We start from the raw sequence: 15,169 nt of genomic DNA, 5'->3' as shown, positions 1-15,169 counted from the left end.
AATCAGAGGACTGAGTAACCATATCTGAATATTCAGTAGGATGTTCTATTTTGATGACCGAAGGGGTGATAATATCTGTGTGATAAAAATATATCCACTTATCAGGTCTTAGTTCCTGATAATTTCAGTGCACGATTGCCTTATTCAACGGGCTTTCAGCATGTTGTTATAAACATGCTATATTAATACGTAAATCGTTGTCATATTTTCCCATCGTTGAAGGCAAAAAGTGACCACCGAAAACATTGATAGATCTTGGCACTTAGCCACGTTGACAATCACATGACGTGTTACGCAAGCGATGCAAATCGCCACCAGTTTAAAGCCCATCCCCATTTCTTGAAAAAGGTGTGGCTGAAAGAGAATATGTAGGGGCGTGTCAAATACAGCATTGGTACATGTATGTTGCACATGAACAAATGCATTTTGTTTTCCTAAGTAAATCGGTTTTTTGATTCTATACTTGTAAGCTCATGTGAAATATATAATTATTTGACCATAACAATAAGCCCCGGATCTGAGCTTTTATGGAACTTTAAAACTGCCAGTATAAAATAAGCATGTTTTCTTATACCAGTATAATTCGTTATAAGATTTACACATATCTAATTGAAAGCACACAGGACTAAAACGATTCAGATAAACTAATAACCATTAAGAAAAAATACTGATAATCGATCAGTCTGGAAATTATCTCCAGAAAATTTATTTCCTTTTTTTTTTCAAGTTTACAATAACATTTAGCAAGGAATGCTATCATTTAAAACTTAAATCCAACTCATTCCATAGGTTTTACAAATTAATTTAAATTGTATTGACTTTGCTGATCATAATTCGAGTTGGATATCAAACAAATTTTCCTTTGGATTATACCGACAAAAAAAAGAAAGAAAGAAAACAAGTTGAATTTTAAATTCCATCACCAATTTAACACAGAAACATCAAAATCTGAAAGAAAGAAAACTGAAATATGAAAGTGAACCTCGGGACAATTTTTTCCCCCTGAAACATTAATTGCAATTTCGAATTCTATTAATATAACTCTGAAGCGAAAGTAAATCCAACGCAAAAATGCAAATACCGCATTTGGGTTTAAGGTAAATAGATCCTAAATACCACGTATATTTTTTTTCGAGAGTTTATACAAGATAAAATATTGGTTTTACTGTGTTTTAAGTCACAAGCGGCCATCTTGAATGGGTTCCTTATGAACGCAAGTGTCAACATGTACTTTCTGGTTACTATACTGACAGCACCAGTCTATTCTGGATATGAGCCCGAGTCTTAGCACAATAGACTCTTTGTTTGTAAACGTTGAGCGCCATGTTGTATGGGCTGCTGAAAGCGCATAAATTGAAGCTGTGGTTGGCAACATATTTTTCAAAAAAAAATCGTAACACCCTCATTACCCAAGAAATTCCATGTTTAGGAATTATTTTTTACCATTTGTTGATAATGTATTTTTAACAATCCAATAATATTTTTGTAATAATGAATAACTATTGTTCACTTTTGCAGCATTTGACCTTCCATAGTTTGGCAACCCGTGGTTCGCAAAATGTGCCAACCACGCGTCGGCGATATAAAGGTCTATACCAGCACACAGAAAGATCATTCAAGATGGCCACTTTGAGACAGCACAAGAGAAAGTTCCTAAGATACATCAGTGTTTGACGGCTGGTTGACTTAAAATCAAGGCTGGTGTAGTGTGAAATACAGACTCAATGAAATACTGGCTCATTGGTTGTACACGGGAGATAATCAGGACAGTGACTGGTCTTGGTTAGGGTTAGAGTCAATATAAGGTAAAAGAGACCAGATTTCATTGGAGTCCAAATTTCATAGAATACCGGTTCAAACTTCACATGAATATCAGTGCGAAATTCATCTGCAGGCTGATCACAAGTCGGCCAACGCATCAAGTACCAATCTAGCAAAGCATTTTCAAAGAAAGCCAACACCAACTGACACCTCACACACACACGACCTCAAGCTTACCAAAATAATGCCTGAACCTCACGTCTTCCCTAACAGAGCCCACCACCGATCTCACAAAAATCCCAACTGTTTTACATCAACACCGACACATTTTTAAGAGGAAAGTCAAAAACGTCTGCCCTACTGCGATCAACTAGAATTTCCCCATAATCTCACAATAGAAGGTATACCCACAAAAATTGCAGTTCATAAATATGCAGACATCAACCTTGATGTTTCCAACTAGAAAATTACCAACTTAAAAAGATTTCATCTTTTGCACATTTTGATATTGACAACTTACTAAATTGTGCTCATTCAAACAGCACGTGTAATTGTTGGAGAACAAAACTACAGCTCAGAAAAGAATTTACTTTTGAAAATCAAAACATTTTTCACAAACTACATGTTTTTGGCAATATTAGGAATTGATGCCTTTCAAGAATGCGATGTGCATTCACATCCAAGTGTAGCACTCAGTGCATATATGCTACATTATGGAAATTAGCAATGCTTCAAGAACAGATGTACTCTACCACTATCCAAATATCATGAAATATTTTATCACAAAATTCATCTGGAAAGCAGAATAATTTAGAGCTTAGAATTCGACAGTTCATAACTTGAAATTTAACACTGGCAACAAATCTTGCATGCTTAGTATGATGCAATGTTTCAATATATTTACACCGCCATACATGTGAACATCCAAAATATTAGTCAACTGTGAATTTCCTCGGCATGCACGTGACCAACAAATGAACTGTTTTTTGTTTGTGGACCTAATCCACTTCTAAAATCATTTACATCATCAAATGGCTTATTTTACAAAAAAAATCTTTTATAAAATAATCTTATTTTTATTTTTTTTGCACTCCGTTGTTTCTAAATATCTACATGTATTTTGGACCAATACTATCAAAAAACACACGACAGACAAAAGTATAAAATTTCCAGGTGTATTTTATTCTCCAAGTTTTATGGCAGATGAAAAATTGATTGCAAGGTTTATGGAAACTGAGAAAAAACAAAAATGGGGAAAAGGCGAAAGTTGTCACGAACCATCTAAGTAAAAAACATCTCAGACTTTGCTTGTGTGAGTGATAAAAAAACATCCGGTTCATTATCAGTCAACTCAGTCAAGGACAACAATTATTCCTCAAACACTAACTCCCGAGGCAAAGTTTTATTTAGGAAACCTTTTTGAGTCCTCCAAAGACTATCACCGAGCATGAAAGCAATGTCACATTCTTTCTGCTTAAACATTCAAGGGCCGCCAAGCCCATGGGCTCTGTGCACAAGTACCCCCTCAACGGTCAGAAAGGGACAGTTGGGAAAGACTACTGGGAGAGACATGCGAACGCATTGGCGACAACACCTGGTGCGCATGCGAAAACGCTTTCGCATTGTGCATATCATATTCAGAACAAAACTAGTCCTACGTACTTTGGGCTACACGTACGCGAACCAGTACGCGCACGAGGTGTGCCCCACTGACCAGGCTCTCAAAGTGGTAAAAAAGCGCCCTCTCTTGTTTGTGCACGGAGCCCATAGAGACTGGGGCCTAACTTCCCTCAATCCTACAAAAACCTCCAAACCTCTCTGGTGGATTTTTATAGGATCTGAGAGGGTTATGGATTTGCAACATATACAGGCTATCTGCCGTATTTTGAAAGAATTTTACTCATGGTTTCGTTTGAGACAATTTGAGAATTATCACACATCCCGTGGAGAGGAAAAAGTAGAAATGCAATGCATTATTTGCATAGTGATATGCCTGCATATGTTGACTGATAATGAATTTTGTTTACCCAATTATATATTAACCCTCAGAAAAAAAGATTCTGACTATAGATGACAACACGATGAGGCAGCCATGAGTCTGCATCACTCGTCTCCAGAACCTGTGGTTCTCTTGGTGCGCCGACGGGGGGACTTGCGGGGTGACGGCGACTTTTCTGCAGAGGGGGCAAACATGAGGGAAAAACGTTAAACACAAGGGTTCTGGGTGATACAGGTGTTTTATCTGCAGATTCCTGGGCATAAAATGACTGAGTTTATCAATTTCCCCTTGCTGGGATGCGAGTCCATCGCACTTTACTCCCCACCTAGTGAAATTGGGACTATGAAATACCAACTTATTTGGTTGTATTGCAAATGCCTAAGTTAAGATAATTAGGACAGTGACAGATCAAGTGTGAGGGTTAGAGACAAAATTTCATATGACACCGGTAGTCATTCATACTCTTCAGTTGAGAGAGGCAAGTGAGGGTGAAGTGGATTGCCCACTGACACAATACATGGCCAGCAACAGGATTCCAAACATTCACTCTCCGACCACAAGTCCCAAACCTTAACCACTAGGCCAGACTCCCCTAAAATTTCAGTGCTGGTGAGTAAAAATTTGTGTAGCACATTTGTTCATGTAAGCAGTGGCATAACTTGGGCTAAACTTCTGGGGGGGGGGGGGGAAGCCAGGGTTTCACCAATTTTTTAAGGGGGCACTGAAGGCAACTGTAAATTGTTTTTGTGCAATTCAAGATTTTAAATGGAGGCACCAGGGGGAAGGGGGGGGGGGGGGGAATGGACCTCTGATGGGGGCCTCTCTCCCTTTCTGGCTGACAAATTCAGCTACGTCATCACAGCCATCAAAATCAATCAAGTGACTGTTTTAACAGTTAAGAATTCCCTTGTTAATTTCACGTAACCATGCATTGACTGGAGGTGTTTGCTATGCCAGCTGTACCTACCAGTTACCCTCTTTTGTCTGTTGATGGAATTTGAAAAGTCACAGTGTTTACACAAATGCGATCTTTTAAACGTCGGTATACAAATACATGGCAGAGGAATTGAAAGAAATTTTGTACTGTCTGTAACTAATCGAACAGGAGCGTTTTTAATCTTACTGGCTGCAATGTTCTCCTTGGGAATCCAGTCGTAGTCGATACCTGTGTGATTCTGCGTTCCCGTCTCGACAACTGGCTTGGGTGCTTTCCTCTTCTTCTGCAGAAAATAAAATCACAATACACAAAAGCCTTAATCTTCAATTCAAACTGTCGTGTCTTTTGAGACATTGGTCATTTCATTGTGACAATCACTATTGCCCATAACAAATTCGCTCCGGCCTCTGTGAACTTGTCTTTACTATTTTATGCTATTCACGTTAAATTTGTAAATTTAAAAATTTGGATGATGAATCAAGCAGGAAAAAAAAATCTGTATTAAATAATTTACTGTACAAAGAATGCCTATAAGAATTTGACCCCAAAACAAAGTATTGTGACATTCACTGTTTATCCTCATAACAAATTCACCCCGGTCTTTATGAACTACTCTTTACTATTTGACATTATTCACGTTAACCCTTACTGAACTCAACCCATCAAAGTTCAACAGCAGGTTTTGTTTAAATCTGTTGGGATAGGTACAGTACCCCTAAACTGATGGTCTTTTACACTGGGATTGGCATACCTCCAGAAACTAAGTCCAACAGTGTGTGTGTACAATTTCCCATGTGGGTGTTGGAATTTGCCAGAATGGGTATGGTTCCTAGTAAATTAGGCTGGGGAGTTAGGGTTAAATTTGAAAATTATTTTTTTTTTTTTAAGTTGGATGATGAATTAAGCAGGAAAAAAAAAAGCAGCCAAACAATTCACCGTACAAAGAATGCATATAAGAATTTTACCCCAAAACACACTATTGTGAAATTCACCCCGGTCTTTGCGAACTAGTCTTTACTACTTGAAGTTATTCACGTTAAATTTGTAAAATAAAAATAATTAAATAAATTGGATGATGAATCAAGCAGGAAAAAAAACCCTGTACTTGTAATTTACTGTACATAGAGAGTGCTTATAAGAAATTGACCCTAAAACACAGTAACAATACTTATGATACCCTAGTTCAGGGAAGATAAGTTATCTCATGTAGAAGGCCACACAGTCAACACTATCTCTATGGGCTTATCATTCAGTATTAAGTTCAGGTCAGCTGGGATATGGCATGTGGAATTTAATAAAGAGAAGCCTTGATGAATTTCGAAACTGAATATTCACGACCCTTTTCCAATGGATAGGAAGGGAATGGTGTTATGTAATATCCAGGTATGGAAGTTAGATCTTGCTGTGGACAAGCTTTTTTTTATCAGGATTTGTTGGGATCCATCCTCAATCCTTCAAAATCCTCCAACAATCAATGAAATACTGATTTTTTTTTTTTGGGGGGGGAAATAAAGGACGCTATGGATGAAATTGTGTTTTGTGATCAAAATATTGTGTAGGGTTTTTCACAGTTTTTTCAAAAAGTGTAATATCTACTGAGCTGAAAATTGAACAGGTTAGTTTGTTGAATCTTTGTGGTGTTATTATTGGAAATGAACAAAATGCATGAAAATCAAATAATTGTCTTTAACCCTAACCTTCCAAAATCCTCTAAAATCCTCTTTGCAAAATGGAGGATTTTGCAGGATTCAGGCTACATGGCAAAAATGTGTGGCTAATTTTGGAGGATGCACTATGTCAAGGTCTTAGGCCAGACCTTGTGTTGTTTATGCTCAGCCGTGCACAAATTTAGGCCTAGATTATCCTTGAAATCCTCCGCTGCTCCAGGATGTCACTGGTTCTGCCTCAACGTATTGACAGTGGTTGCCGGAGTATTTTGCAGGATTGAGGCAGTGGTCACCCTTCCAAGGACCATATTCAAGGAATAACGAAGGATTTTGCAGGATTGAGGCTGTATGTAATTTTTACATGGAGACAGTTGGAAGATTTTGCAGGATTGAGGCAGTGGTCACCCCTCCAAGGACTATATTCATGAAATTATGGAGGATTTTGCAGGATGGAGGCTGTATGCAATTTTTGCACAGAGGTAGTTGGAGGATTTTGCAGGATTGACGTTGCATCCTAGCAAAAATGCCTAGGGAGTTAGGGTTAATTAACTTATTGACCCAAATAAATGTGTCAACATAGAAAATCCAGAGTGGATGCAAGTCTTCGCAAATCATCAAATTGCATCTTAATTCATCCTGTCTGAAGTCATGTGACAAACCATTCAAATAAACTGCGACAAAGACATCCCTTTGTTATAATTCATTCCGTGTTACTTACGATTGCCTTGACTAAAACTCAACAGTTTCATTTTTTTGATGATCAAGTGTCTTGGGAATACCAAGTACAGGATAAAGATAAGATTGGAGAGACACGCCCTATTGGCGACAGCGTTTTGTTTCGCTTTTGTTCTTCTCCTTGGCAGCCCTGCACTGTCCCCGTTCTGTCTTTCGAGTGTAGTGTTTACTTGGTTTCTTATTGTTTGTATTCTTTTGTTTTAATATCAAATTTGATGTATTTTGTGTATATAATTGTGTGTATATATGGGAATTTGCCACATAAAAATATTATTAGATTAAGCTTACCCCATATGAAGCCAGCAGCTGCTGTGCCCCAACAGCCAACAAGATGACCAGAGCTACCAGGAACACGTACAGGAAAAATCTGTGAAAGCATCGACAAAGACGAAACATGACATGTACAGAGTAAACCAAGTATGACTCCTTATAGAGCGTTTTCGAAACGACTGGCTTCGGCTTCGTCTTCGGCTTAAGGAGATTTTAGGCCCCCAACTTCTGGAACTCCAGCTACATTTTGGTGCCTGTTATGCTTCAGGAACATTCAATCGGTTGATGTGAAGCCAATAGTTGGTATATTTGTGCTTAGTTTGCCTCTCAGTGATTCAGAAGCCGAAGCCGAAGAGGAAGCAAAGATTTCGAAAACCCCCATAGACTGTGCACAAGTACCCCCTCAACAGTTAGAGAGAGTTAGGTGGGACTCTAGGATGCATTGTCCCAGAATGTTAGGCATATAGGCTATGGGCTCCGAACACAAATACCCCCTTGACGCTAAGAAAGGGAGAGTTGGGGAAGACCACTGGAAGAGACATTCAAACGCATTGGCAACGACGCCTGACGGCAACACGGAGACGCTATGGCTTTATGCATATTAAGAATAAAATTAGTCGCGCTTACTTCGCGCTATACTCACGCGAACCATTACGCGCAAGCAGTGTGTCCCGTCTACTCGGTTCTCGAAAGTTTGTCCAAAGCGCCCTCACTTGTTTGCTCAATGAGCCCATTCAGAGTTATTGGAAATCATGGTTATAGTTTATCCTTATTTTTCAGGAGAAGCAATTAACTGCATCGAATGTTGAGAATGAGGCCGACACTTTTAGACTTACGTTTCTGTATCCAGCCCTTCGTCCTGCTCCACAAACTGAACCGTGTCATTGAAGACTGCATCCATGAATGGGTTTCCTTCCTGTTGAAAGGGGGGGGGGAGAGAGAAAATCAGGACAGAGAACAAAGTTAAGCACTTGTTTATAACGTGAATATCATCTTTCTTGAATCTATTGGACTATTATTTCTTTATAACATAATCTCTGCGAATCTTACATTGGTTTCTTGCTTTGTAAATGTCGACAAGCAAAACTGTGGATTTAGCATGCAAATTTATTGATCACAAAAATTCTACAGTCTTCCTTTAATGTTTGACTCTACCAGGGATGCATCATACTGATGCAGGTACAAGTAGTCCATGGATAGACGGTTTTCTATCTATCTCGGGGGAAAAATGTTAATAGGCAATGTCCCACAACCTCTATGCACAGTCTTCCATTATATTTAAATTCAAAATTATCAGGTCAGGGCTTGACATCTAGGAAGTAACCAAACTCTGTTGGCAGGATATAAAAGGCCAAGGCGAATCCTTTGCAAAAGTCTTCTTCGATAACTAGCTTAGAAAAGAATTTAACGGTAAAAATCTGAAGCGCACAAATCTCTCCGGTGAGCAGAGCCATGAAATCGGGCCTTGAATTCTTTGCTTGCATCTTGTCATCTACTCACAGTATCTTTGTAGTTGAGCTCCATGACAAAGCCAAACGGTCGGAGCGCCAGGGACTCACTGGCCTGGAAAATGTACTCCAGGGTAGCCTCCTTGCCTGGCTCAACAACTGTGTTGTATTCCCTTGATGTGAACTGTGAGAAAAAGAAAGTGTGAAAGATACATAAAGGCTAGGTATTTTTGACTAGAAATTATTCTGAATCCTCTACTCATCAGGAAATCCATGGCACGTTTTCTGAAAATCCCACAGGAAATGTGGCCCCCCCCCCAAAAAAAAATCCTAAAATCCCAACAAAATCTGAAATTCAACACTAACTGGAAATCAGGCACAGAAAAAAAAGAACAGTATCTGGGTCCTGCAGTATCATATCTAACAAAAGCATGCCAAACCAGGTACATGTATTTGGTTAACAAGGATTGCGGATCGTAAAGGTCCGATTTGTCCTCAGAATGGCGGAGTTGAGATCAACGCAAAGCCATCGCCAAGAACACAGAGTGATTCCATGCAGGGATCAACGCAACCAGAACCCATACTTCGCAAGCACCGATCACGGTGGAAAAACTCCACCTGTGATCAGACACTTGAAAGCAGGGACTGGACAGCGCAGCCCTATGCCTTGACAGATGGTTGTAGCTCAGCCCAAATGCCTTGCCTAGCACATCACTGGACATTCATTATCTTCCTATGACCTGAAATGTCGGCATGCAACTGGGAATTTCGGGAAAAACAAGGAAATTCCTAACTACACAAGACTTTGTAAAGTGTTTTTCAATTTGTAATGGCGTTCACGAGAAGTAAAAAACGAGGAAATCAGCGGATCCGAGGAAAAGTTGCATGCCTGCTGCGGATCAATGCCAATCTGGCATTGAACTGAGGAAAGCTATTCGACCAAGAAGACATGATCATCATGAAGTCCAACCCTCGAGTTCGTGAACAGACGGACTATAAACAGGTGGATGGATGATGAACACCAGCCAGAATAATCAAGAAGACTGTACGCATGCATAAATACAATATACACGAGTTTGCACGTTAGGCCAAAAAAAAAAGTCTCCGGTTTCTGGTATGGATCTTGCCCAAAAAGTAGTGCGGTGACGCGGCTTTTTTTTTTTTTACCTGATTTTTTTGCTTCATATGTGTGCTGATGACTGCAAATGGTGCCCGACTAAACTTAGTGCAAATATATGGGAGTCCAGATAGGCCACATAAAGCTTATTCTCGACCATAACCCAATCTAATAACACGTTAAAATTGTGCAGCAGCAGGATTCCAGTCAAACCAGTGAGTTTGGCGGTTTTGAGACATCATCTTTCATTGAAAAAAAAACTTTTTCATTTTGCCAACGCGCATGGCTACGGCGACGCGCGCGCATACCAGAAACCGGAGACTTTTTTTTTTTGGCCTTATCTGTGCTCTGGGAAACATTGCACCTGTTGTTTCTCAGTCAGTAATCCCTTGGAAAACCACAAGCTACTTACGTTCTGGATGTAGTAGGTGAAGTCCTGTGGGTAGCGCAGGGAGGCGTGGATGTTCTCAACCATGTAGTTCTGCTTGCCGTTGTTGGTAAAACCGACAAGGATCTGGATCAGTTTGTTGACAGGTATTTCTGAAAAATTGAAAAAGGTTAAAGAAAGTTGAACTTTGAGTATTGCACAGGAACAATCTCTTTCGTTGTAACCAAATAAATTGGCAGAATCGGTTAAAACATGAACGGCTTTACTAGGCCAAGTTAGGTTTATTGTAAGCTTTTTAGGATTAATAACGATGAGCACTCAGAAATATCACTGGACTGCTGGTCTACTTCTGTCCTAAAAATCTGATCAAAAGCAAGACACAGTTTAGAGCAAAAAGCATCCGTGTGAATGTAGCCTAAAGATGAAGTCATGTTCAGAGCTCACAGGCAATAAAAATACCCTGGTATATGATGAGTATGTCCTGAGGTACCCAGGTTCTCCTAATCCCTCCAGACCAGTACCACTGACCGGCAGGTAAGCCTTCTAACGGCATTTTTAGGCACTCCAGAATTTACTTTCGAGAGTGAGTCAAAGCGTCCTGCAACACAGTTCAGCTGGAGTGCATTTGCACGTCCGACTGCTCGCGTAAATATTACACCATAAGAGCAAGAGATAATGCCGATGCTGTTGTTACTTTTACCGGAGTATCAGCTGTTGACCAACTGGATTATCAGACTTATTTTAACTTTATTAACATTTGTCCTGAACAATAAAATCACAAAGAAAAATGAAATCTAATCCAGTAAATTTTAGGATTTGAATAACACATGATTTAAGAAAGAAACTTCCCAAAAATGACAGTGTCCGGGTCCTGCAGTATCATATCCAACAAAATCACACAAAACCAGGTGTCGGATTAACAAGGATTTGGGATTGTAAAGGTACGATTTGTCCTCAGAATGGCGATGTTGAGATCAATGCAAAGCCATCGCCAAAAACACAGAGTGATTCCATGGAGGGATCAACGCAACAGGACCCAACGCATCACAAGCACCGATCGCGGTGGAAAAACTCCGCCAGTGATCGGATGCCGTGAGCGCTGAGACTGATAGCGCAGCCCTGTGACCTGACAGATGGTTGTAGCTCAGCCCAAATGCCTTGCCTAGCACATCACTGGACATTCTTTATTTTCCAAGAGAGCAACACAGAGCGATGCATGTCAAACATTATATTTGTTGACCCCTTTCAAGCATTAGGTTATGTGTGTTAGGCAGTAATCAATAAAAATGCAGGCACAACGGCACTCAAAACAATCTTCTATCATTTCAAGCTACTAAACTGTGTCAGTCGGTTAGGTACCTTGATACCTCACCGAGCTGATTTCATGTTGCAACTACAGCTATTTGAAATTGTGTTAACCTCGTCCGCAATACAACAAGGGACCAAGTATTGGGTACAGCAAGCTATCACCACCAACCTTTGTCAGCATTCTTGGTGAACAGCAGAGTGGTCTCCACATCCTCGGCAGCCTTGAGTTTCTCAACCTCTTCCTCCTCCTCTGCCTCTTCCTCATCCCCGGACTTGGCCGCGGCCGTCTTCTCTCCTCCCGCAGCTCCTTCATCCTCCGTCTCAATCTGCCCGTCCTCGTCATCATCATCCTCGTCGTCTTCGTCTTCTATGTCCTCTCCTTCCAAGACATCTTCCACCCGGTCTTCTGCTTGGGCACTGGCAACCAACGAGGCTGCAACGTTTCCGACCAAAAAGGTAGAGTAGATAATTAGGATGGTTCCGTAATTGAAGGCAAAATTTCTCTTTACTTCCCAAAGGTATGTGAACCTAACCACCACCATTTGTATTTTCAATGCCCACTGAAGCCTACAGGGGCGCATCAGGCAGTTTGAGGACTGTTTTGGGGGTGAAATCTGAAGTTTTTGATGGGGGTACGAGTGAAAGTGGTCAAAAGAGGTTATTGATACCGCCATGTACACTATGATCCCAAGACCCTACTATCGCCCGACCATCTCCAAATATTAAAAAAGTTACTCGGACTAGTTGCCGGCTACGCGGATACTGAGTGGGAGTCCCATTGACAATGCTTGAGAACGAAGCAACACAAAAGGAATGAGCGTTGCTGCAAAAATTCTAAGTCCAAACCAACTACCCTGTTGCCAGTTACGCAGATACGGAATGGGAGTGCAGAGGAGCATGACCCATAGTACATGTAGTATAGTCGGACTCCCTATTATCGCGGCATCCCTATTATCGCGGCATGGGAAATTTCTCTTTTTACAGTGTCAAAACTCCTTCAAGTGGCGATTTTTATCCAGTTCACCAGTCATCAAGGATTTTCTACCGAGTTGTATAAAAAGGACGATTAAAAAATGTTGTGTCTTTCGGGACTTTTAACGATTTTAATAAATATAAACGTTTTCCAAAACTTGCAAAATTTTCCCTCACCGTGTCTGCTAAAAGGTACCGTTTATATTTTAACATAAATCTTTAATTGCGCTCTGTCCATGAAAGTTCCATTGTCTGATTCCTATTCTTCAGCTGCAAATGTAAAATGAAGTCGAACGACGATATTTGCAGCGCGAAATCGTAACAACTTTTACGGGATCAAAATAAGCACCGCGCGTTAGCGAAAATAAAACGGCACACCGTGTAAAGTGAATGGCGCCCTCAATCGCCGATCAGTAGACTTGCCTCGGGGATTTGTGTTCTCCTTTCGGGGGAAGGGCAGGGTCTTAAGAAATCATCCTGCAGACATTTTGTCTTTAATCAACTTGAACGTTACAGGGAAAATATCAGACTTTATTCAGGGGGATGTTTTGGTCAAACATAAACTATGAACAAAAAAGTTGGGATCTTATAAAAACCCCTTCCCGCATACCGCGATAATAGGGAGTCCACCTCCGTTCGCACACGCCGCGCATGTCTATTTTCACAGGCATCGTACACGGAATAAACCACACCACCCGTCAGATTTTTTTATATTAATTAAAAAAGGAAGAGTTATACTACACATAAGACAGGACAATTCTGTAAGGTTAGTGGGCAATCTCTATTCCGAACGAGAAACGTGATAAGTACCGCGATAATACGGCGTTCCATCCTACATACAGGTAGATAGCGCTGAGATGGCAATAAACCGTGACTCCATAGCATGCAGGCTATGAGGTGCATAGATTGAGTGGCGGGATATTCTGCAATTGTGCCACTTAATTAATGTCAATGTTACATGCACCTGGCAAGCCAGGTGCAACTGCAAGATAAGAGCCGGAGCTGCCAACCCCCCCCCCCCCCAACACCGTCTAGTCCACGCCCATGGCACAAGCAATACGAAGTGGCTATCGTTACAGCAGCCGTTGTTTAGCGCCCTCTATGATACTTTTATGATACGCACACAGGTATATAATTATTTGTTTCACCACGTTTTAGCGAGCAGTGCGACAGCTCAGTCAATAGAGGGTAGGATTTTGCACCGCGAGGTTGCAGGTTCGCATCTGTTTTGCACTCAAATTTTGTTCCTTTTCTAATCTGAGGCTTTGGAGGATTTTTTTTAAAAGGGAAATAAAGTCCGAATTCATAACGTTCAAGTTCACTTTTTTCCTTCTAATTTTATATTTTCTTCTCATATTTTTATAAAAGTTGCAGTACTACCGTAACGATAGAAAATGGGAAATGCGTTACGGCTGCCGTAACGATAGCCACTGCGCAACACGCAAAATCCCCCAAACATGCCAAAACAAAATTAGATTTACAACCCAAATTAAAGTTTTAGGAGTAATTGTATCACGTATATGTAGTCTTAACAAAAGCCTTAACAAACAAAAAATAGAGCCCCCACCCATACCCCGGAAAGAAATCCCGACAAATTTTGTCTCCAAACATTACGTGCGGTAAAGTGTCCAAACATTACGTGCGTTAAAGTGTCCACGTAGCACCTCAATGATCATCAACGGTCTCAATATGCTACGAAATGAACACAATTTATCGCTTACCACGACTCGACAGAAGTACTGTAGCCGGTAGAACCAGCATCAACAGCAAGATGAACTTCGGCACAATTTTAAACATGATGTTTGAAGGGTTTAAGATTTAGTTTGGGATGGATGATGGTGGATTTTTAGACAGGTTCTACCGACTGTTCAGTCGGATTTGCACCTGTTAGATTGAAAAGGACCTGGAATGAGAGACTGGTTCCCGACATGTAAACGGCCACGTATCAGTTTGTTCGACGTGGACAGCGTATGGGAGCCAGATCAAATGATCGAGCTGGCAAAACAGAAGCGCGCCACCTATTGTTTCGCAAGTTGCTGACTTGAGTTCTTGGGCGGGGCCGGGAATTAAAATGGAAAGGCATTCTCTAATCTCTACCTTTGCATAGGCGTAGCGCAGGGGGGGGGGGGGGGATTCATGTCGTTGAAGGTCAGTCTACCAAGTGAGCTACCGGCTCACACTTACCAAGCAGACAATTTATAATATAATTATATAAACCTCCGATTGCAAAGGGTGGTGACGTCAAAAGTAACGCTGTATTCATCAGTCCACAACCCCATCCCATTCGCTCTGACGAAAAAAATAATAAATGTCGTTGGTGACAATCTGGGTCTCGAACCTCCAACCCCAAGATTGAAGCTCGAAGAACGTCACTCTACCGACTGGGCTACAGGCTCAGTACACTAACCAAGCAGGAAATTTAGAATATATATATATATATATATATATATATATATATATATATATATATACATGCAATAAATTCAGAATATTCTCTTTCTGAACAGACTGTTTCGTACCATAAGGCACTCATCAGCAGAATGACGAAAAATAGAATACAAGTAGCA

At 40.6% G+C, this 15,169-nt stretch overlaps 1 protein-coding gene across 1 annotated transcript; it reads right to left on the bottom strand.

The window, feature by feature from the left end:
- Window positions 1-665: 665 nt before the first annotated feature.
- LOC119738765 (translocon-associated protein subunit alpha-like) lies at window positions 666-14,548 on the bottom strand. The gene is made up of 8 exons (XM_038213719.1): window positions 14,324-14,548; window positions 11,800-12,063; window positions 10,347-10,474; window positions 8,870-9,001; window positions 8,206-8,285; window positions 7,388-7,466; window positions 4,884-4,980; window positions 666-3,935 (listed from the first exon to the last, which is right to left on the bottom strand). The coding sequence occupies exons 1-8, from the start codon at window positions 14,397-14,399 to the stop codon at window positions 3,865-3,867; spliced, it is 927 nt and encodes a 308-aa protein (XP_038069647.1). The 5' UTR covers window positions 14,400-14,548; the 3' UTR covers window positions 666-3,864.
- Window positions 14,549-15,169: the final 621 nt, after the last annotated feature.

The sequence above is a fragment of the Patiria miniata genome, unplaced genomic scaffold, assembly GCF_015706575.1.
Source record: "Patiria miniata isolate m_02_andy unplaced genomic scaffold, ASM1570657v1 HiC_scaffold_3, whole genome shotgun sequence".
Taxonomy (NCBI): Eukaryota; Metazoa; Echinodermata; class Asteroidea; order Valvatida; family Asterinidae; genus Patiria; species Patiria miniata.
Note: the sequence above shows the minus strand (reverse complement) of the source record. Positions and strands in the feature narration are given on the sequence as shown.

Coding starts and splice junctions, on each gene's coding strand:
- LOC119738765 (XM_038213719.1), bottom strand. CDS start 14,399: ATGTTTAAAATTGTGCCGAAGTTCATCTTGCTGTTGATGCTGGTTCTA. Junction 8,286..8,869: donor AGCTCAACTACAAAGATACT/GTGAGTAGATGA, acceptor CCCTTTCAACAG/GAAGGAAACCCATTCATGGA. Junction 3,936..4,883: donor CAAGGAGAACATTGCAGCCA/GTAAGATTAAAA, acceptor CCCCCTCTGCAG/AAAAGTCGCCGTCACCCCGC.